Below are 22,526 nucleotides of genomic sequence, written 5' to 3' on the forward strand. Positions count from 1 at the left end.
ATGTAATGTGTCTTTTAGACAGTTTTATCAGAATGTCTGGTGATTAAGCTAAACCAAATGCTAATGGATACAGAAAGGTCTATGATATTTTACTGCAAATGATGTCCATTGATATTCTATTTCATTATTTAGTCATATTTATTGCAAGTTGTATATTTCGTGCTCTGCTAGCTCAAATAACCTGCTTGCTTCTTACAGATTTTCATTTTAAATTTCCATCTAAATATATTAAGATGAAGATCAGTAGAGTAATGGTTATCCTTCATCGTCTGTTTACTAATGTGCATCTGGTTCATTAGGCCAAAAAATGCCAGCCATGTTTCAAAATAATAATCAGATTTCTTCCATCATTGATTAAATTGGCCCTGTGTGTGACTAAAATATAATTTCATCTATTGTACTGGTTCTGTGTCAATAAATGATTGTATTGTTGTTAATGAAGAGCAGAAGAGTTATTTGGATACTGCTTCTAATGTTGCCATTGTTATTCCAAAGACTGGCATTAAGCTGTAATTCTTTCTCTTACTGTAACATGTTTAGTCATTCTCTTGTCTTTTTTATAGGTTATTTGATTAGACAATTCAAATAAATTTATTTGTTTTTAGTTAGCTGACAAATGTTTGAGACTTTGATAATCATATAGAATAATACTATGATTTATGTGTATTAGAGAGCAAAAACCTGTGAATCAGAAAAATCACATTAAGAAAGTTTCTATGTTGCTAATGAAAATGTGATGACTGAATAAGAGTTGCAGTGTAATTTGAGATTTGAAAAAGTGTACCTTCTGTTACTGTTTTTTAGGGTTAATAAAATAAACATTAGTATCTATGCATTTTTAACCTGACCTTATAGTGTATGTAATTTACTCTAAATAAATAAATTAGTATCTTTGAAATGGAAGTAACTGCAGTATAATTTTATGTTGAAAAGTATAGTAATTTACAAATAAATATTTGGTGACATTTTAAATTATGTATCTAATAAAAGGGAAATTGGCCCAACCATTTATGTATGTAGGATAGTTATAAGTAAATTTTAACTGTTAAAGTTTTTTGGCTGAAAAGAAATATTTATCACTTTTATATGAGAAAGCCTAAGGTAAGTATATATATCTTTAGAGAAAAAAAAATTTAAGTGGGGGTTGGGGTGCAGCATATGTTTTTTTTTTTCTTAAAAAAGGGTCACAGGAAGAGTTGACCCCAAATCTTAGAATCTGGTTTTCCTGAGGTCGGTTTTATAGTAGATATTGATTATAGCATGTGATATATTTGAACTTTGATATAAAGGACCAAAGTTCTTATATTAACTATTTTTCTTTTTTAACCTTTAATCTCTTAGAGCTGGAATGAGTTGAAATATGATTACATTGTAGAATAGGAATGTTCAAAATGTGACTTTTGCAGATTATTTTTAGCATCCATAAAGGAAGCGTGACACATGTATAAGAGAAGCATCAATTACCTGACACCATTGGGAGCATCTGTGGAAGTACAATTAGTTTGAGTTGTTGAGAAAATAATTTATTTTTTTAGATTGTATTGCATTTTGATAAAACATCTTTTAATTTTTTTACTGCTTGTCATTTCTACTTCATTCTCAAGGGTTTCCATGAGGGTTTTACTATGACTAGAATTTTCCATGTAGTCATTGAGAGAAATGACTTTGTTCATTGGCTTTATTTATTGAATTGGAAGCCTGTAGAAGATTCTAGTAGAAGAGGTTTTCATTACATGTTTTCTGTTTCAAATTGTGTAATTTGCACATTTTTTCAGTGAGCACACCTTCTATTCCCAAGAAATTTGTAATGAATAAGAGAAATTATGATTCAGTAGAACTGGATTGGGGGTTAGAAATATGTAGTTTAAAGTTCACCAAGTGACTTATATGTACCTGAAGTTTAAGAGTCATTTCTGTACAAAGGTGAAAAATAACATGTTTTCTCTTTTAACTTTGTAGTCTGTGAAAAACTACACCAAATGTCATGTGAGAAATGAGCAGATTTGCAACAAACTAACCAGTTGTAAAAGCTGTTCACTAAACTTGAATTGCCAGTGGGATCAGCGGCAACAAGAGTGTCAGGCTTTACCAGGTAAAAATTTCAATTTGATATGAGTTTTATAGTCTATAGATGAACAGTAAAGAAGCTTTAATAAGAACATTTCATTTTCTAAAATTAAATCAGTAGCAAATAGTAGCATGGGAATAATGATGGCATTGTTTCTACAGGAAAAGTTTGTACGTTTGCTTCTAATTCTTTTAAGATGTTCAAGGTTTCTTGTATTTATTGTGCTATTCACTTGATCAAAATCCTTTTCAACTTAAAAAAAAAATCTTAAAAACATGGAAAATAATAAATACTCAGACTAATATCCAGATCTAACAATGTTAATGTTTTGGCATATCTGCTTTTTAAGTATCCTTTATTTTTTAAATTCCAGGGATGATTTTTTACTGACTGCTTTTTTATCATGAATTGTAACATTTATAATAGTTGTTATATTATCTAATGAGAATCTAAGTTGAGCAAATCAGGGCAAAATTCATTTTAAAATGCAATTTCCATTTTTTTTTTTTACAGGTAAGACTCTTCTTAGTAGACCCTAAGCGCTCTTACTTTTGAACATGAAAGAGAAAATCAGAAAATTGAAAAGTAATATAGATATTTAACCAGTTCCATCTTCTTGTTATACAGATTAGCTGAGACACTCACTGGCTAAGTGACTTATTTAAAATTTCATGACTGGTACATGGCAGAGGTGACTAGTAACTGGAGTTCTATCTCTGTTCAGCTTTTTTTACCTGTGTCTATCCGTAATTTTTTGTTTGTTTTCTTTCTCTTTCATAGAGAAATTTCTGAAGCTATGTAATGCTAGATAGTGTTGGAAAATTCCATTGCAGGATTTAAATTTTTCTTATAAGTTCATTTGACAAAATAAAGATTAGATTGCCTTTAAAAGTAACATTGAGGTTTTGGAATTTTATTTATTTACTGATCTTTAGAGGTTTTTTTTTTTTTTTTTTCTTTCTTTTTGCCATTTTCTTGGGCCGCTCCCGTGGCATATGCAGGTTCCCAGGCTAGGGGTCGAATCGGAGCTGTAGCCACTGGCCTACACCAGAGCCAGGGCAACACGGGATCCGAGCCACGTCTGCAACCTGCAACACAGCTCACGTCAATGCCAAATCTTTAACCCACTGAGCAAGGCCAGGAATCAAACCCGCAACCTCATGGTTCCTAGTTGGATTCGTTAACCACTGAGCCATGAAGGGAACTCCTAGAGCTTTTACATAGTAATGTATGCATGTGTTCACTTTGAGGAAATTAGAGAATATTAATGCAGTAGGCAGGATTTAATAAGCAATAGTGAGATGACACTAAACTTAAAAGTAGTGATTTCTAAGTGTTAAACTCTAAAAATCAGTATTAGATCAGTAAAAATACGGAGTCTCTTTAAAAAGACAAAGTATTTATCTCACATCTTTATCCATTCTTCTGTTGATGCACATTGAGGTTGCTTCCATGTCTTTGCTATTGTAAATAGTGCTGCAGTGAACATAAGCATGCATGTGTAATTTTAAATTGTGGTTTTCTCTAGATACATGCCCAGGAGTGGGACTGCTGGATTATATGGTAGTTCTAGTTTTAGTTTTTTGAGGAACCTCCATGCTGTTTTCCATAGTTGCTGTATCAAATTATATTCCACCAACAGTGTAAGAGGGTTCTCTTTTCTCCACACCCTCTCGTTTTTACTGTTTGTAGACTTTTTTTTTTTAATTTTAATTTTTTGCTTTTTAGGGCCACACCTATGGCATACGGAGGTTCCCAGGCTAGGGGTCCAGTTGGAGCTAAAGCTGCTGGCCTACGCCACAGCCACAGCAATGTGGGATCCAAGCTATGTCTGTGACCTACACCACAGCTCACGACAAGGCCAGACCCTTAACCCACTGAGCTAGTCCAGGGATTGAACCTGCATCCTCATGGATGCTAGTCAGATTTGTTAACTGCTGAGCCATGATGGGCACGCCCAATTTTTTGTAGACTTTTAGATGATGGCCATTCTGGCTGGCATATGGTGGTCCCTCATAGTAGTTTTGATTTGCATTTCTCTAATAATGAGTGATGTTGGAGTTCCCCTCATGGTGCAGTGGAAATGAATCTGACTAGGAACCAGGGGGTTGTGGGTTCGATCCCTGGCCTCACCACTCAATGAGTTAAGGTTAAGGATCCTTGGTGGCTGTGGCTGTGGCTATGGCTAGGCAGGCAGCTGTAGCTCGGATTTGACCCCTAGCCTGGGAACAGCCCTAAAAAGAAAAAAAAATGAGCGATGTTGAGCATCTTTTCATGTGTTTTTTGGCCATCTCTATGTCTTCTGTGGAGAAATGTCTATTTAGGTCTTCTGCCCATTTTTCGATTGGATTGTTTGTTTTTTGTTGTTGTATTACATGAGTTGTTTGGATTTGGAGCTCGATCCCTTGTCAGTTGCTTCATTTGCAAATATTTTCTCCCAGTCTCTGGGTTATCTTTTCGTTTTGTTTACGCTTTCCTCTGCTGTGCAAAAACTTTTAGGTTTACTTAGGTCCCATTTATTTTTTATTTTCATTACCCTAGGAGAGGGATCTGAGAAGATACGGTTGCAGCTTATGCCAGAGAGCATTCTGCCTATGTTTTCCTCTAAGAGTTTTATAGTATCCAGTCTTTTATTTAGATCTTTAATCCATTTTGAGTTTATTTTTGTATATGGTGTTAGAGAGTGTTCTAATTTCATTCTTTCACATGTAGCTGTCCAGTTTTCCCAGCACCACTAATTGAAGAGACTGTCTTTCCTCTATTGTGTATTTTTGTCTCCTTTGTCATAGATTCCTTGACCGTAGGTATTTGGATTTATTTCTGGGTTCTCTATCCTGTTCCATTGAGCTATGTTTCTGTTTTTGTGCCAGTACCATACTGTTTTGATGACTATAGCTTTGTAGTAGAGCCTGAAGTCAGTGAGCCTGATTCCTCCAGCTCCATTTTTGTATTGTAAGGATTGCTTTGGCTATTTGGGATTTTTTTTTTTTTTGGTCTTTTTTTGTGTTTTTGCTATTTCTTGGGCTGCTCCCGCAGCATATGGAGGTTCCCAGGCTAGGGGTTGAATCGGAGGTGTATCCACTGGCCTATGCCAGAGCCATAGCAACGCGGGATCTGAGCCACATCTGCAACCTACACCACAGCTCATGGCAACGCCGGATCGTTAACCCACTGAGCAAGATCAGGGATTGAACCCATAATCTCATGGATCCTAGTCAGATTTGTTAACCACTGCGCCACGACGGGAACTCCTGGGATTTTTTGTGTTTTCATAAAACCTTAAAATTTTTTTGTTCTTGTTCTGTGAAAAATGCCATTGGTAATTTGATAAGGATTGCATTGACTCTGTAGATTACATACACATATATAATGGAATATTACTCAGCCATAAAAAGAATGAAATAATGCCATTTTCAGCAACATGGATGGACATAGAGATTATCATACTAAATGAAGTTAGTGAAAGTGAAATATTTGATATATCTCTTATGTGGAATCTAAAAGAGGATGTAAGTGAACTTATTTGTAAAACAGAAAGAGAATCATTGATTTTTTAAACAAACTATGGATACCTAAGGGGACAGGTGGTGGGGGAAGGGTTGGACTGGGGGTTTGGGTTTGGCATATGCACACTGTGATATATTATCAGTGGAAATTGAAAAACAGTGGTGAAATTATATTTGATAGTACTCATCTCCTTATTGCCTTGGAAATTATTTTGTTTTGGTGTATGGGTTTCACTTGGCTAGGTTATTATTATGGAGAGTAATAAATATAATATAGTAAATGCAATAGGGAATTCCTGTTGTGGCTCAATGGGTTCCTAACTGGACTAGTATCCATAAGGATGTGGGTTTGATCCCTGGCCTCTCTCAGTGGGTTAAGGATCTGGTATTGCCATGAACTGTGGTGTAGGTCACAGATGTGGCTTGGATCCTGCATTGCTATGGCTGTGGTGTAGGCCCCAGCAGCTGCAGCTCCATTTTGACCCCTGCCTGGGAACGTCCATATGCCATGGGTGTGGCCTTGGAAAAAACCCCCACAACAAAACAATCAACAGCAGCAGTAAAAAATTAACTGCTATCCTTTAACTCTAAAAGCTGAGTTGATCCTTAGTACCACCTAAGCCCAAAACATCAAAACATTTGACTCAGTGTTATAGTTTAGTTTAGCCTCAAAGTCTCATGCATTGTTTGCATTTGTATGGTTTCTCAACCAGGTATTTTTGATCTTATTGAAAAAAAGCGAAAATAATATAAATCCTTGCTTGATTCAGTAAGAAAGGAAAAAGCTATAATTTAACAAAACTTTTAAATGTGATTTGGTACTTTAAATTTCAGATGACAAGGAAGATTGCTTTATTTATAGCCTGAAAGTGAAAATAAAGGTGTTTGAAACACTCTTATTCAATGAGTCTAATTTAGTGAATGCTTATTATATTCTAGGCAGTGTCTTATTCTCATTACCTAATGTAATAGGACAGCAGTTACTAAAGAACTTGAGTATCCTATTTTGGACCCTTTCAGAGAGTCCATGTGGTTACAAATATTAATATGAAGATATTTGCTTCTCTAAATCTCATTCTATTTTAGGTTTGCTATGTAGTTTTCCAAAGGCTGCATGACATATGATTATAATAGATTGAATATAAATTCAGAATGAGAATACAATTGTATTAAACCAACATTAAAGAGATTTGCAAGAGTTCCTGTTGTGGCTCAGTAGTAAAGGATCCCACTAGTGCCCATGAGGACGTGGGTTTGATCTCTGGCCTTGCTTAGTGGGTTAAGGATCTGGCATTGCTGTGAGCTGTGGTATAGGTTGCAGGTGTGGCTCAGATCCTGTGTTTCTGTGGCTGTGGAGTGGGTTGGCATCTGAAGCTCCGATTGGACCCCTAGCCTGGAAACCTCCATATGGCATGGGCGCAGCCCTAAAAGACAAAAAAAAAAAAAAAGAGAGATTTGGAAAAATATAAAGTAATGCCTCAGTTTTCACTATTTGTTTTTTTGGAAACTATAATATAAAAAAATAAAATGTACTATTCATTTTAATTTAAATATTTTCCCCAGTATTTTATTATGAAAAATTTCAAATGTATAGAAAATGATAAAGAATTATAGAGAGGACACCCGATACCCTTACCCTGTGTTCTAAATGAACATCATGCTCTGCTTTATCCCTGATCTGTCTACCCACCCCCATTCATTTCAGTCCATCTCAATTTTTTCTAGTTTAATTTTTAATTTTTTTATTTTTGCCTTTTTAAAATTTTAGATTATTTACAATGTTATGCTATTTTCTGCTGTGCAGCAAAGTGACCCAGTCATACATACATATATGTGTGTATATATATACATTATATATACACATATACTTGCATATGTACACATGTGTATGTATATACACAAATATATGTATATACATGCATACATACACATTATATATAATGTACGCACATGTATATACACATTATATATACATATGCGTGTATATATATATACACACACACATTCTTTTTCTCATACTATCTTCCATCATGGTCTATCCCAAGAGATTGGATATAATTCCCTATGCAGTACAATAGGACCTCATTGCTTATCCATCCTAAATGTAATAGTTTGCATGTACTAACTCTAAACTCCCCATCAATCCACTCCCTTTGCCTCCCCCTTGGCAACCGCAAGTTTGTGGTCTATGTCTGTGAATCTGTTTCTGTTTTGTAGATAGGTTCATTTGTACCATATTTTAGATTCCCCATATAAGTGATATCATATGGTATTTGTTTTTCTCTTTCTGACTTCACTTAGTATGAGAATCTCTAGTGGCATCCATGTTGCTGCACATGGCATTATTTCATTCTTTTTTATGGGTGATTGGTATTCCATTGTGTTTATGTACCACATCTTCTTGATCCATTTATCTGTCAATGAACATTTAGTTTCCATGTCTTGGCTGTTGTGCATAGAGCTGCTATGAACATAGGGATGCATGTATCCTTTTGAATCATTGTTTTGTCCATATATATGCTTAGGGGCGGGATTGCTGAATCAAATGATAATTGTATTTTTGGTTTTCTGAGGAACCTCCATACTGTTTTTCATAGTGGTTGTACCTGTTTACATTCCCGCCAACAGTGTAAGAGGGTTCCCTTTTCTCCACACCCTCTTGATCAGTTGGTATTTGTAGACTTATTTATGATGGCCATTCTGACTGATGTAAGGTAGTGCCTCACTGTGGTTTTGATTTACATTTCTCTGATGATTAGTGATGTTGAGCATCTTTTCACATGCTTGTTGGTTATCTCTATGTCTTCTTTGGAGAAATGTCTCTAGGTCTTCTGTCCGTTTTTCAATTGGGTGTTTTGTTTTTTGGTTGTTGAGTTGTATGTGTTGTTTGTGTGTTTTAGAGATTAAGCCCTTGTTGGTCTCATCATTTGCAACTATTTTCTCCCATTCAGTAGGTTGTCTCCCCACCCCCCGCCGCCTTTTTTTTTTTGGTTTCCTTTGCTTTGCAAAAGCTTGTAAGTGTGGTTATGTTCCATTTGTCTATTTTTATTTTTATTTCTGTTGCTTTGGGAGACCAACCTAAGAAAACATTGGTACAATTTATGTCAGAGAGTGTTTTGCCTATGATCTCTTCTAGGAGTTTTATGATGTTAGGTCTTAGGTTTAAATCTTTAAGCCATTTTGAGTTTAGTTTTCTTTTTACGGCTGAGCCTGTGACACATGGAAGTTCATGGGCTAGGGTTTGAGTTGGAGCTGCAGCTGTAGGCCCATGCCACAGCCGTTGCAGCACCAAATGTGAGCTGCTTCTGTGACCCATGCCACAACTTGAGGCAACGCTGGGTCCCTAACCTACTGAGTGAGGCCAGGCATCAAACCTGCATCCTCATGGATACTATGTCACGTTCTTAACCCACTGAGCCACAATGGGAACTCCCATTTTGAGTTTATTTTTGTGCATAGTCTGAGGGTATGTTCTAACTTCATTGATTTAATGCAGTTGTTCAGTTTTCCCAACACCACTTGCTGAAGTGATTGTCTCTTTTCCATTTTATATTCTTACCTCCTTTGTTGAAGATTAATTGACTGTAGGTTTGAGAGTTTATTTCTGGGTTCTGTGCTCTGTTCCATTTATCTGTATGTCTGTTTTTGTACCCATACCACACTGTTTTGGTTACTGTAGTGTAGTATTGTCTGAAGTCTGGGAGAGTTATGCCTCATGCTTTGCTGTTTTTCCTCAGATTGCTTTGGCGATTCTGGGTCTTTTACGGTTCCATATATATTTTAGGATTATTTGTTCTAGTTCTGTGAGAAATGTCACGGGTAATTTGATAGGAATAACATTAAATCTGTAGATTTCTTTGAGTAGTATGGCCATTTTAATAATATTAATTCTTCCAATCCAAGAGAATGGGATATCTTTGCACCCTGTTTAATTTCCTTTATTAATGTTTTATAGTTTTCAGCATATAAGTCTTTCACCCCCTTAGTCAGATTTATGCCTAGTTTTTTTTGTTGCAATTTTAAAAAGCATTATTTTTTTATATAATATTTCATTGTTAGGGTAAAGAAATGCAGCCAGTTTCTGAATGCTAATCTTGTATCCTGCTACTTTGATGAATTCATTGATCAGTTTGCATAGTTTTTGTGTGTGGAGTCCTTAGGGTTTTTTTTATATATAGTATCATTTCATCTTCATGCAGTGACAGTTTTACCTCTTCCCTTCCAATTTGGATACCTTTTATTTCTTTTTCTTGTCTGATTGCTGTGACTAGGACTTTCAATAGTGTGTTGAATAAAAGTGGTGGGAGTGGGCATCCTTGTTTTGTTCCAGATTTTAGTGGAAAGGCTTTCAGCCTTTCACCATTTAATATTATATTGGCTGTGGGTTTGTCATTAATAACTTTTATTATGTTGAGATTTGTTCCTTCCCTACTCACTTTGGTATGAGTTTTGTCATGAATAGGTGTTGAATTTTATCAGATGCTTCTGCATCTATTGACAGGATCATGTAGTTTTTGACTTTCCTTTTGTTTGTGTAGTGTATTACATTAATTGATTTGCATATATCAGACCATCTTTGTGATCTTGGGATGAATCTCACTTGATTGTGGTGTTGTCTCAGTTTTTTTGATACCATGGGCCTAATTTGTACTGTAAATTGCTCTCTGAAGGAGAAAATTTGATGATATATCCCCTATCAGTCTGTATATATCATAAAGGGGCAAGACATCCCAGAAACTGGAAGAGTGTTTGTAATAAAGTTTTAAGTTAAAATTTTAAATGAGTAAATACATGTATTTTTAAATTTTAATTTTTACTATGGTCAAACCCAGGAGATGTAAAATGTATAAGGAAAAGATCTGTGGGGTTCTCAATAATTTTTAAGAGTTAAGGGTTCTGGAGACCAAAATGTTTGAGAACTGCCACTTTAGAGTAATTCCATAAAGATCATACTGATGCATCCAAGGCTGAAGGGGCAGGAGGCGCTGATAAATTGAATGTGATGTGGAAACTAAGATGTAGTCAGACTTCATAGATCAGTGTGTTAATGAAACATTTCATTGTTTATGCACACCAGAGCATAAATTTGTATCATATTTATATAAACTTGTGTTTTAGAAAATAGGCACCGTTTTAAGTTCAATTTGGACTCAACAATAAACCACTGTTTGGGAACAGTATATTTAAACTTTAGAAAGACTGGAATAGATGTGCAAAAAAAGTATTAGAAAGCAAAGCTTGTAGCTTCTTTACTAAACATAGATGAAATGAGACTTCTCTCTCTGCAGTTTTAATTAAAGAATCAAAAACACAGCTTATACAAAAATAGTACACCTGGGCTATGGAAATTAGATTTAGAGGACAATTATCTCCACCTGTAGGAATAACTTTGAAATTGCTTTTGTTATGCGCTGGTTATTTTTCTGTTAAAGTGATACTATATTATGTAAATTGAAGCTTGTGACATAAATGTTGTAGTGATTTCACTTGCTGAGAAATCATATGCCAGTGCACTAGATTTATACAGAAAACCTAGCAGTCAGCACATTTTAACACATGTTATAGAGCCATAACTTTTCTTATGTTTAACACTTAAAGAAATAATTAGGATCATCTGTTCTCATCCTTTACCAAATTATTAGACAAATTTCATTTAGTATGTTGCAGTGAAGCCTTTAAATATTTTATTGTTAAAATTATTTAAAGAAATATGGAAGTACTTAGAATTCTGAAATAATTGAAAAATACATATGCTTTTTGGTAATGTAAAAATAAGGTATAATAATAATTATTATTATTTTTGCTAGCTCATCTTTGTGGAGAAGGATGGAATCATATTGGGGATGCTTGTCTCAGAATCAATTCCAGCAGAGAAAACTATGACAATGCAAAACTTTATTGCTATAATCTTAGTGGAAATCTTGCTTCATTAACGACCTCAAAAGAAGTAGAATTTGTATTGGATGAAATACAGAAGTATACACAACAGGTAACAGTTATATTTGTTGATATTGGGGAAATATGCTGATAATCCTATAACTTCTTTTTTGTTTGTCTTTTTAGGGCTACACCCACGGCATGTGGAAGTTCCCAGGCTAGGGGCTGAATTGGAGCTACAACTGCTGGCCTACACCGCAGTAAAGCTAGATCCCAGCAATATCTGTGACCTTCACTGCAGCTCATGGCAATGCTGTATCTTAAACCCACTGAGCAAGGCCAGGGATCGAACCTGAGTCCTCATGGATACTAGTTAGGTTCCTTACTGCTGAGACACAAGGGGAACTCCCTTTCTCTCTCTCTGTCTCCTTTTTGGTGTGTCTTTTTTTTTTTTTTTTTTCCTTTTTAGGGCTATATCTGCAGCACATGGAAGTTCCCAGGCTAGGGGTCCAATCGGAGCTGCAGCTGCCGGCCTAGCCACAGCCACAGCAACACAGAATCTGAGCCATGTCTGCCACCTACACCACAGCTCACGGCAATGCTGGATCCCCAACCCATTGAGCGAGGCCAGGGATCAAACCCACATCCTCATGGATATAGTCGGATTTGTTTCTGCTGCACGTCAACAGGAACTTCTGTCTTTTTGTTTTTAATATATTATTATTTTTTTTTACTAAATCTTGGAAGTAAAAGTGGAACTGATTTTAAAACTACTGGCAGATAACTCCTGTATACTTGGTAATAAGAGCTTCTAATTACTCATCTCATGTTTTGCTCAGTAAACCATTGCATTATTTTACCAAGAAATTATCTTATGTGAGTAAATATACTTCAAAACTTATGCATGTAAGAATTTGTTTGGAGTGTCATTACTTTGTAACTTGAGATGTTCCTTATAATTAAAACACGAGACTAATACATTGGCTATATTTGTATATATGTATTTTGTGAATATGTGTCCTCATGTGTGTATTGTGGGTTGTTTTTGAATAATGCTTTTTTTCTAAGTATAGATTTGCTTGAAATAATATACAAATGTTTAGCAGAATTTAGACCGATTTTTAAAGTATGTGGAAGATATGGAACATACAGCCCTTGGAAACAGTTTCAAGCTCCTGGAGTTGTTTTATGGAAAACATTTCACAGAAAATGGGATATTTACCTGGAAATAGTATCTAATATCATTTTATAAGAAGTTTCTTGTAGGAATTCACAGTATTTATTTTTTTTGGCATGTTAAAATATAGTCAACACTTGGAGGTCCTGATGTGGTGCAATGGGATTTGTGGCATTTCGGGAGCACTGGGATTCAGGTTTGCTCCCTGGCCCAGCACAGTCAGTTAAGGATCCAGTGTTGCTGCAGCTGCATCTTAGGTCACAACTGCGGTTTGGATCTGATCCCTGGCCCGGGAACTTCATATGCTGCAGGGCAGCCAAAAATGGGGGAAGAAAGATCAATTTTTAAGAACAATCTATGTTAGAGATTTGGAAATAGTTTACTAAGTATAGTTTTGAAATGTCTTAGTTAATTTACTTGCCATTTCTTGAGAACTTTTTTTAAAATTGAGGTATAATTGAAATTATATAGTTTTAGGTGTATAACATAATGATTTGATATTTGTACAGATTGTGATGTGTATTGTTTCCACATATTTATGTTTAAGATTCCACATGTAAGTGTGATCATATGGTATTTGTCTTTGTCTGACTTATTTCACTTAGCATAATAACCTCAAGGCCTCTCCATGTTTTGGCAAATGGCAAGATTTCAGTACCCTGTGATCTCACTTGTATGTTGAATTTAAAACAAACAAACATACAAAGGAAGATACAGGGAGGCAGTGGGATGGATGGGGAGTTTGGGGTTGGTAGATGCAAACTATTACATTTAGAACGGGTAAGCATTGCGGTCCTGTTGTACAGCGTAGGGAACTATATCCAGTCTCTTGGGATAGATCATGATGGAAGATAGTATGAGAAGAAGAATGTGTGTGTGTATATATATATGACTGGGTCATTATGTTGTACAGTAGAAATTGATACAACACTGTAAATCATCTGTATTTTAATAAAAAAATAGAAACAAACAAACAAATAAGACTCCCTAAACTCAAAGATAATGGAAGATAGATTGGTACTTTTCCAGTGGCAAAGGTAAGGGGGTGGGCAAAATGTGTGAAGGGGGTCAAAAGGTACAAGCTTTCGGTTATAAAATAAATACACCATTTGGCTATAATGTACAACATGGTGACTATAGTTAATTATACTGTATTGAATATTTGGAAGTTGCTAAGAGAGTGGATCTTAAAAGTCTTCAACACAAGGAAACTGTGGTTGGTGACAGATATGAATGAGACTTCTTGTGGCAGTCATTCCACAATGTGTACAAATATTGAATCATTACTTTGTATCCTTGAAACGGGTATGCTAATCATATGTCAATAAAAAATGTAGTCAACTCTTGAGAATAGATAAAATATGAGATTTGGAAACAATTTACTGAATCTAGTTTTGATATACTTTAGTTCATATACATACTTGAAATATACTATCATAACATAAACTATATAACATCTTAGCAGATTTTGTATTTTGTGTCAAAAACAAAATTAGAAATCGATATAGATTAGGGAAGTGATAAAGCTAAATAATAATAAACACCTCAAATCTGGGGTGTATGCAGGATTTGGCCAGTGTTTCAGAACTACGCACACACATATACACATATACATAGACACCCTGTGGTAATTAATCCACAAAGTGACATGATTTCTATACATATAATGGGGATATGGCTACAATTCAGCTGTTGCTTTGAAAATATTAGGCCAGATCTCAATGACTTTTTTTTGACTTTATGCTGTGGCTTTTATTTGGACAAAGAGTCTGTTGCTACTGCAAAACTCCACTCTGTACAGTGCAGTGGACATGGTTTTGTCTTGAAAACTTTTAAGAACAAATATTACCAATTGCTTATATTGAATCAGTTAAGTAATACTTTCTTGGTGTAGGTAATTTTTAAGCAGCATTGAGGATAGCATATCCAAATGATGGAGAGCATCAAACCTGGACTTAACTGCTTATCTCTACAGCTTAGTAGCAAGTTAAACTCCCCAGCCCTACTTTCCTCATCTGTAACCTGGGATAATAATCATAGCTATCTTGTATGTTTATTATGAGAAATAAATAAAGTACTGTATGTGAAGAGTATAGATAAATTTTATTTTTGAGTGTTTACTAAAGTTATCATTATTATTTTTTGCACTTTAAAGATTATTTTTGTATGTCTGTTTCCACTACTGCTCTTACCAGTGTTTCCAGGAGTCATTAATTAGAGAATGAATTCTTAGGAAACTAAATGACTTCATTTGATGGATAGTTAATATTGATATTTACTGTAGAAAAATATTTGCTCCAGACTGGTGTTTGAATTTTTCTATTCTACAAAGCCTTCCTCTTCTCCTACTAATTATACTCTGACCCTTTTCCTTTTAAGATCATTACTGATTTATGCTAAAGAATAAGAATATATATTACTGGGAGTTCTCTTGTGGCTCAGTGAGTTGGGGACATGCATTTTCACTGCTATGGCTCTGGTTACAGATGTGGCATAGGTTCAATTCCTGGCTTGGAGACGTCTGCTTGCCGCAGGAGCTGCCAAAAAAAAAAAAAAAAGAGTATGTGTTACTGATTTTCTTTTTGCTTATAACAGGGACATAAGCATCTGATTTTTAAAAAATTATGTGAGAACATTTTTGTATAAATGTTAAAAAAATTAGAGTTACTTATATATTTTTTTGAAACATTTGTATGAACATTCAGTTCACTGTTACTGCCTAAAATAATGTTTTGTTGGTATTAATATGTATATTTTTCACGGGCATTGATAACAGATAATTTCTAATGCCATTTTATGTCTATAGAGTCAAAGCCCTGTCCCTTCATTAATAAAACTGGTAAATTAATTGTATCCCCAGCTTTTACAAATATTCAAAAATTTTATGTGATCACAATATGATACTAGGCTGTCAAACAGATTTATTATATGCTTGATATTAAAAGGGTGGTGAAAAATTATAATAATTAAATTTGAATGGAAAACTTATCTGTGTCCATTTTTATATGAGCTGTAGCTCTTTTTCTGGGAAGGATGAGCTAATCTTCATTCATTTAGTGCTACCTATTTATTGAGCACCTCCGTGTACTTGGCAGTCTACTGCTTGCTGAGAATACAGAGATCAGAAACAGTCCCAAAGAGTCTGATCAAAGAGCTTGTGGGGGAGAAAGACAGGTGTGATGATTGCATGTAGGTGCACACGAGGTGATATAGGAAGACAGAAGATGGGTATCTAACCAGTAATGTGGACTGAAGGAGGTTTTTAGAGTAATGCCCTAGTTAACTTTTGTAGGACTTTTGAGTTGGCCAGCATGTGAAGATATTTGTAAGGTGATCAGATCAGTGCTTCTGTTTTTTCTCTTAATTTGCCTTGTTTGAGTGCTACCAGCCTTCCGGCTAAGGATAAGATGTACGTGGTGTGATGACGGAGAGATTTATTGACTTTTCTTGAAATATTTTGGAATGATGTGATGAGGTTTATTTGTAAATTTATTTTTAGTCATATGGAGCATATAACATAATTTAAGATCTGTTTATATTGTACTACCAAGAGTGTCATTTCTTTAATTACGAAATTGAGGGGCAGTTACCAATGACCATTTGGAAATTAGCTCTACTGAATATGTATCACAAAGAGCTTATTATTGGTAGATTCACATTCTTTGATTTTTAGAAAGCAGTAGTGTTTGGCTTTAGAGCTCTATTGCTTTTTTTCCTTGTTTAAAATACATTATCTTCATACCTCACGATTTCTTGTATAAGTTGTTTGTCTTTTCTTATGATTGTAAATCATAAAGATTGGACTGATAGTTATTTTGGATGTATGATGAACTTAGATTCAATAGTTTTGTGGACTAGGCTGCCTTGTTTATGGAGAATATTTAGCTTTATTAGCAAGCCGAGCTTTAGCAAAGTTTCAAAGTTGGAAACTTCTGTAAGGTGATATTCCATTAAGTGCATCTTTATATAAGATGAATTACATCCGGAGTTACTACAGTTATATAAACTAAAGATAACCCTTCCTTGGCAAATAAAGATCAACAAATTCATGCACTTTAAGAGGTATCTTGTGTCAAATGATCATTTACTTATAGGAAATGGCTAATGAAATGTTGCAGTGATTTATGGTGTGCTGCAATAAATTTTCATAATATAGTAATTTATCTTTCATTTTTCAACTGCCTGTCCAGTTCATTTATTGGGTAATAGTAATTTTAAATGTTTTATCAACTGCTAATTTTTCTGTTCCTCTTCTCTTCCCTACAGATTTTTATCATTATGATTTAGAGAATAAAATTTCTTTTTAAATGACTTGTCTTTACTATAGATAGTTATGAAATATAGGCAGAGTTGCTATAATGTGAAGCACAGTCATTAATCTGAAATATCTATGTTGGATTGATTCCTGCTGTTATTATCAAGAACTATAAAAATGTTGCAGCTTTTTTGTTATCAAAATTCGTTCAGACAGTGTATGAAATATATGATGATCACAAGGCAAAGCAGCATGTGCATTTTTATAATTAGGAACATTATTTATTAAGTACTATCTCTGTCTCAGGAATTGGATGCTGGAAAATAACCATCTCTGTTCTAATGGCCTTGTTTACCAAAATTTATTGACTGCCTATCACATGTACAGTACTCTACTAGGTGATATGAAATGTAGTATCATAATATTTATACTACTTTAATTTTTTTTAAGATATATTTTTTGACTGTTTTCTATATGACAATTATCTTTATATATTCTATAAATTTCTAGGTCTGTGAGTTCTTTATAAGCTCTCTAGGATCATTTATACAACCTTTTTAGAATAAATACTGGGTATAAATAACTTATTTTTATATTGTCAAAGACTCAGATGGAGGGATATGTTTTTCTGTACCCTGACAGTCAATGTTAGAAAAAATAGAAGGTAATGTGGAATTTTGAGACAACTTCATATTATAATCTAATATTATAAGCTTGATAATTTAGGACATAAATCTATTATTATGTATATTCAGGTTAGAACTGTTTAGGAATGATGTCATCAAAATGTGGAATGGGAGTTTTCCAGCACTTAGTCCTTCACAGAAACATTGATTTGAACAACCATTGGTACACAAAATACCTTTACAAAAGCTAAGGAATCCAGGTGAGAGATTACATAGCACCTGGAAGGAACACAGAAATAAGAAAAGACTCAGTGAACATGGTAGAATAGACCTTTTCACCCTCGCATCTTCTTTCCTGTAAGCCCATACAGTGCAGTGAACCACCGTGAGAAATACCCTCTGCAAAGGGGAAGGAGAGTGAAATTAAGCGAACTAAACAATTCTATATAACACTTCAAAAGCAGACTCTACTAAGCAGAATAAAGAGTCAACAGGTTCAAAGATAGGCCTTTTGAAATTACCCAGAGTTAAAAAAAAAAAAAAAAAAAAGAATAAAAAAGACAAAAAATACATAGGGCACTTGACTATAGACCACAAGTGAATTGATATACACATTGCAGGAATTCCCAAAGCACAGAAGGAGAAAAGGGCAGTAAGCTCATTTGAAGAAATAGTGACGAAAAAAAAGAAAGAAAAAAAATAAAGATAGGAAACTTCTCAAACGTGAGGAGGGAAATAAACATCCAGAAACATATAAATCCCAAAAGAACCTCAAGCAGGTTGAACATAAAGAAATCTTCACCAAGACTTGCTGCAGTAGAGAACCCCAAAAGAAATTCATGCATTTATGACCCATTGATCTTTGAAAGAGGTGCTGAGAAGACATGATGAGGAAAAGACAGTCTCTTCAGTAAGAGAATCTGGATACTCTTATGAAGAAGGACGAAAGTGGATCCGTATCTCACATCACATGCAAAAATCAATTCTAAATGGACTAATAACTTCCATGATAGGACTTGAAACTGTAAACCGACATGAGGAAGATTCTTCTTGACATTGGTCAGGGCAGTGATGTCCTGGATATAACCCCAACGGCACAGACAACAAGAGCAAAACTAGATGAATGAGACTGTATCAAACCATAAGCTGTACAGCAAAGGAAACAGAGTGAAGAGACAACCTGTGGAATGAGAGAGAATGTTTGTAAACCATATATCTAATAAAGAGTTAATTTCCAAAATATATAAACAAGTCAAATAACTCAACAGAAAAAAATAACCCAGTTAAAAAATGGGCAAAGGACATAAATACATAATTTTCAAAGGAGACTTAAAATTGCTGGCAGGTATATGATAAAAAAAAAACTCAACATCATTAATCATCAGGGAAATGCAAGTCAAAACCAATTGCAATATCACTTTGTACCTGTTAGAATGGCTGTTATCTAAAAGACAAGAGGTAGATATTGGCAAAATTGTGGAGAAAAGGAGTCCTTGTGTACTGTTGCTGGGAATGTAACCGGCATAGTCAATTTGGAAAACAGGAGTTTCCTCAAAAAATAAAAACTGCTGTATGATCCAGCAATCCCATGTCTTGCTATACATCCGAAGGAAATTAAATTAGCATCTTGAAGAGATATCTTCATTCCCATCATTGCAGCGTTATTCACCATAGCCAAGTTATTAGGGAAGCAGCTTAGGGTCCAATAGATACATGGATGAATAAATAATACTGTATATGTGCATATAAGTACATACACATATATAGTATTATTCAGCCTTAAAAAAAAATCAGGAAACCCTGCCATTTGTTGCAGCATGGATGGGTGTGGTAAACACTATGCTGTGTGAAGTGAACTAGATACAGAAAGACAAATCCTGCATGATCTCACTTATATGTGGAATCTATAAGAGTCACACTCATAAAAGCAGATGGTAGAATAGTGGTTGCCAAGGGCTGGGAATGGGGGAAATGTGTGTAGGTCAAAGGGTACAAAGTTTTAGTTATGTAGGATACATAAATCTGGAGGTCTCATGATCTGTTCAGTTACTATTGTTAATAACACTACATTGTATACTTGAAATTTGTCAAGAGAGTAGATCTTAAATGTTCACACTGACGCAGAAAAAGGGAGCTACATAAGGAGATGGTTATGAGTTAGGCTGATTGTAGTAATCATCTCAAAATGTATACATGTACCAAAAGAACATATTGTACACCTTAAAATCTCTAATTTTCATTTGTCAATTATACCTCAAGAAAACAGTACATGAAATCTCAAAGAGAAATCCTTAACTCTAATGCAGAAACCAGAAAAGAGAAAGAGGTTCGTAATCTAAAAAACTTTGTGAAGAAAGTTACGTAGCTTGGACCAAGAATATATCATTTTTTCAGTCTCGTTAACAATTTGAAACTGAGTAATGATTAAAATAAGGTATGGAAATAGAGAATATATTTCGTTTTCTAAGGAGTATTATGGAGAGCATTAAGAATGTTTAGTTTTGTGGCATTTGTCAACCTCTTAATTAAATTTTTGGTGTAAGCGTCAAAGATTGTATTAGTTTTCTCGATCTCCTTAATAATGAAAGTAGATGACATTAAATTATCTAAAACTGCAGAAAATCCTCGTGTAACTAGTAGAGGTCTCACCTAGAAGAGAGGCACTTCCTCCTAGTCCTCTTGTGAACCTGTTATGAAATTCTCACTCAGCCTTTATATACTGTTCATTGACTGTGTTTTCTGTTTTCTCTCAGCGCATGTCGTGACAATTTAGCTTTAGATTCTTAATCTCTATAACTGATTAGATTGGCAGTGGCAGTGGTAATAGGGGCAGCAGCAGAAGTAGCAGTAACAGCAGCACCAATGCAACATTTTAACTTTTTTAATGATCTTGCCTGAATCAGACAAGTTATTTATAGCAGATATCCCTATTTTATAGACGAGGAAACCGAGGTTCACAAGGGCTAAATAAAAAAACTCTAGCTTGTCACTAAACATAAAAGTAAATGTTTTTTTTAATTAAAAAAATTTTTTTTCCATTATAGCTGGTTTACAGTGTTCTGTCATAAAATAGATGTTTTAAACATAGTGTTGTAGTACACATTATTCTCTACGATGTTCTGGAATTGTTACTTATCCTTGGCGCTAGAAGTCATTAGAAAGGCACTTCTGTATATTTTCAAATGTAATTTTTAATGATCGAAAATGAGCGATTTGCTAAGAAATATGATACAGGATTTTTACCTCTCATTTTAAAAAAATGTCCCTCTTGCTATTTGTTTACAGAAAGTATCACCTTGGGTAGGCTTACGCAAGATCAATATATCCTACTGGGGATGGGAAGACATGTCTCCATTTACAAACACAACACTACAGTGGCTCCCTGGTGAACCCAATGATTCTGGGTTCTGTGCCTATCTAGAAAGGGCTGCAGTGGCAGGCTTAAAAGCTAATCCTTGTACATCTATGGCAGATGGTCTTGTCTGTGAAAAACCTGTTGGTAAGTAGTCTGGTAAACTAGTCCTTCTTTAAAAGAAATAATGTTTCCAACTCTTCTTCCCACTAGTCCCTTTCAGGGTGCGATACTGATAGGCCTGAAGTAACTTTCACCATCTTTTTATGATGCAGATTCCCATGTAAATTTTATCTTTATCCTCATTCCCCACTTACTGTTGGTAACTTCAGTATTAATATGTGAAAATACCAAAATTGTATTGTTTTATATAATAATCTTTATTTCTTGGTAAAATAGGTTTTTAAACATAAGGTTGGAGCTACAATATAGTGACAACCTATTCTTAATTTGTTAATGTCTTTTTATAGTAATAGTCTTTGTCTGAAAGATTTGTCATTAACGATTTTTTTTTTGTCTTTTTGTCTTTTTAGGGCCGCACCTGCGGCATATGGAGGTTCCCAGGGTAGGGGTCGAATCAGAGTTGTAGCCGGCAATCTACACCATAGCCATGGCAATGCGGGATCCAAGCCGCGTCTGCCACCTACACCACAGCTCACCACAACGCTGGATCCTTAACCCACTGAGTGAGGCCAGGGATTAAACCTGCTTCCTCATAGATACTAGTTGGGTTTGTTAACCCCTAAACCATGATGGGAACTCCAAGATTAGCAATTAATTTAGAATCATTTTAATCCTACAGGTGTATTATTTCAGTTGGCAAGTCAAAAGAAACATTCCCATTACATCTTTTGAAATGGATTTTTAAGTGAGAAAGGAATATTGAATTCTTTTCCCTTTTTAAATATTCCATTTTTATTGCAGCAAAATATACATAACAAAATTTACAATTTTAACCTTTTTTCTTTTATTTTTGAGGTGTAATTGCCTTTTTAAAACCATTTTAAAACGTAGAGTTCCGTGTCATTAAGTTCATGCACATTGTTGTTAATCTGTCAACACTACTCATCTGCAGAACTTTTTCATCTCCCCAGACTGAAACTCCATAGCCGTTAAACAATAACTCCTGCTCACTCCTCCCCCAACCCCTGACAGCCCACCTCCTACTTTCTGTCTCTATGAGCTTGGCTACTCTGGGTATCACATATAAGTGGAATCATAAGATGTGTGCCCATTTGTGACTGGCTTTTTTCTCCTAGCACAGTAAAGTTCACCCATGTTGTAGCATGTGTCAGAATTTCATTCCTTCTGAAGGCTGAATAATTAATTATCCATTGTATGTATCTATCACATTTTGTCTTTTCACTTATGCATTTGTGGACATTTGTCCTTCCACTTACTATTGTGAGTAATGATGCTACGAACATGGGTGTACAAATATCTGGTCCAGTTCCTGCCTTCATGTCTTTTGTGCATATAGCCAGAAATGGAATTGTTATCTTATATGGTAGTTGTATGTTTACTTTTCTGAAGAATTGCCACGGTATGGAAGGGTCATCATTTTGACATTCCTACAAGCAGTATAGAGGGTTCCAAGCTCTCCACATCCTTGTCAACATTAAAAAAACCAGTCATCCTAATGGGTGTGATAAAACCTATATTTTA

At 34.8% G+C, this 22,526-nt stretch overlaps 1 protein-coding gene across 3 annotated transcripts in view; it reads left to right on the forward strand.

Moving 5' to 3' along the window:
* The window catches only part of ATRNL1 (attractin like 1), a 776,870-nt gene that overhangs the window by 157,533 nt on the left and 596,811 nt on the right, over positions 1–22,526 (forward strand). For all 3 annotated transcript variants that reach the window (XR_002338976.1, XM_021074415.1, XM_021074416.1), the window contains exons 14-16: positions 1,960–2,092; positions 11,382–11,563; positions 20,795–21,008. Coding sequence is in view for 2 of the 3 variants with exons in the window: in XM_021074415.1 (XP_020930074.1) it covers positions 1,960–2,092; positions 11,382–11,563; positions 20,795–21,008 (529 nt within the window). In the remaining variant the exon portion in view is untranslated. The remainder of the gene's footprint in view (positions 1–1,959; positions 2,093–11,381; positions 11,564–20,794; positions 21,009–22,526) is intronic.

The sequence above is a fragment of the Sus scrofa genome, chromosome 14 (assembly GCF_000003025.6).
Source record: "Sus scrofa isolate TJ Tabasco breed Duroc chromosome 14, Sscrofa11.1, whole genome shotgun sequence".
Classification (NCBI taxonomy): domain Eukaryota; kingdom Metazoa; phylum Chordata; class Mammalia; order Artiodactyla; family Suidae; genus Sus; species Sus scrofa.